This window comes from Penaeus monodon, chromosome 29, assembly GCF_015228065.2.
Source record: "Penaeus monodon isolate SGIC_2016 chromosome 29, NSTDA_Pmon_1, whole genome shotgun sequence".
NCBI lineage: Eukaryota > Metazoa > Arthropoda > Malacostraca > Decapoda > Penaeidae > Penaeus > Penaeus monodon.
Window position 1 is genome coordinate 12319103 of NC_051414.1, and position 558 is coordinate 12319660.

General features: G+C 37.5%; 1 protein-coding gene across 1 annotated transcript in view; it reads right to left on the minus strand.

Moving 5' to 3' along the window:
- Nucleotides 1-244: 244 nt before the first annotated feature.
- LOC119591961 (glutamate [NMDA] receptor subunit 1-like) overlaps nucleotides 245-558 on the minus strand; it is a gene marked incomplete at its 3' end in the record, with an annotated part of 29363 nt that continues 29049 nt past the window's right edge. Inside the window, 1 exon segment of the mRNA XM_037940715.1 lies at nucleotides 245-402. Within this exon segment, the coding sequence (XP_037796643.1) occupies nucleotides 245-402 (158 nt within the window).

The following is a 558-nucleotide window of genomic DNA, read 5'->3' on the forward strand; positions in this document are numbered from 1 at the left end:
TTTTTAGTACCTTAATCAAAATAACTAACATTTTTAGCAGTAGTGAGACGAGCTCCTCTTTAATTATATTTGAAAGAATGAATAAAAGTGGGAAGATATTCCTATGAAAATTACGAAAGATTCAAGTTTAGGTTTGTTGCTAGCCAGTAAAATATGTCTACTCAGTAATCATATTAAGCAATTACTACGTATTTAATATAATTTCGTTTCTCCTACACCCGATGAGTTATGTCCATAGCCATACCCTCTTGATGAGAATCGTGATGCCATGGTACTTGAATGGTTTTGAAAAATCGATCGCCTGAGATCTCTCGGGGTTGATGGTCAGGGGCGCCAGAACCAAATCCACGCCTTCCACCCCTCGCGTCAACTCTCCGATCAAGCCCGACCACTCCTTCTTCCCTGCAACGGTTAGGGTACAATATAATTATATATAAGAATAACAACATACGAACTTACTTAGCAGCGTCACGCAAAACTTCATGAATCATATCGTTCATCCTATAACTAAATCTGAGGGAATATTCATATATATGTGTGTGTGTGTATATATAGTGA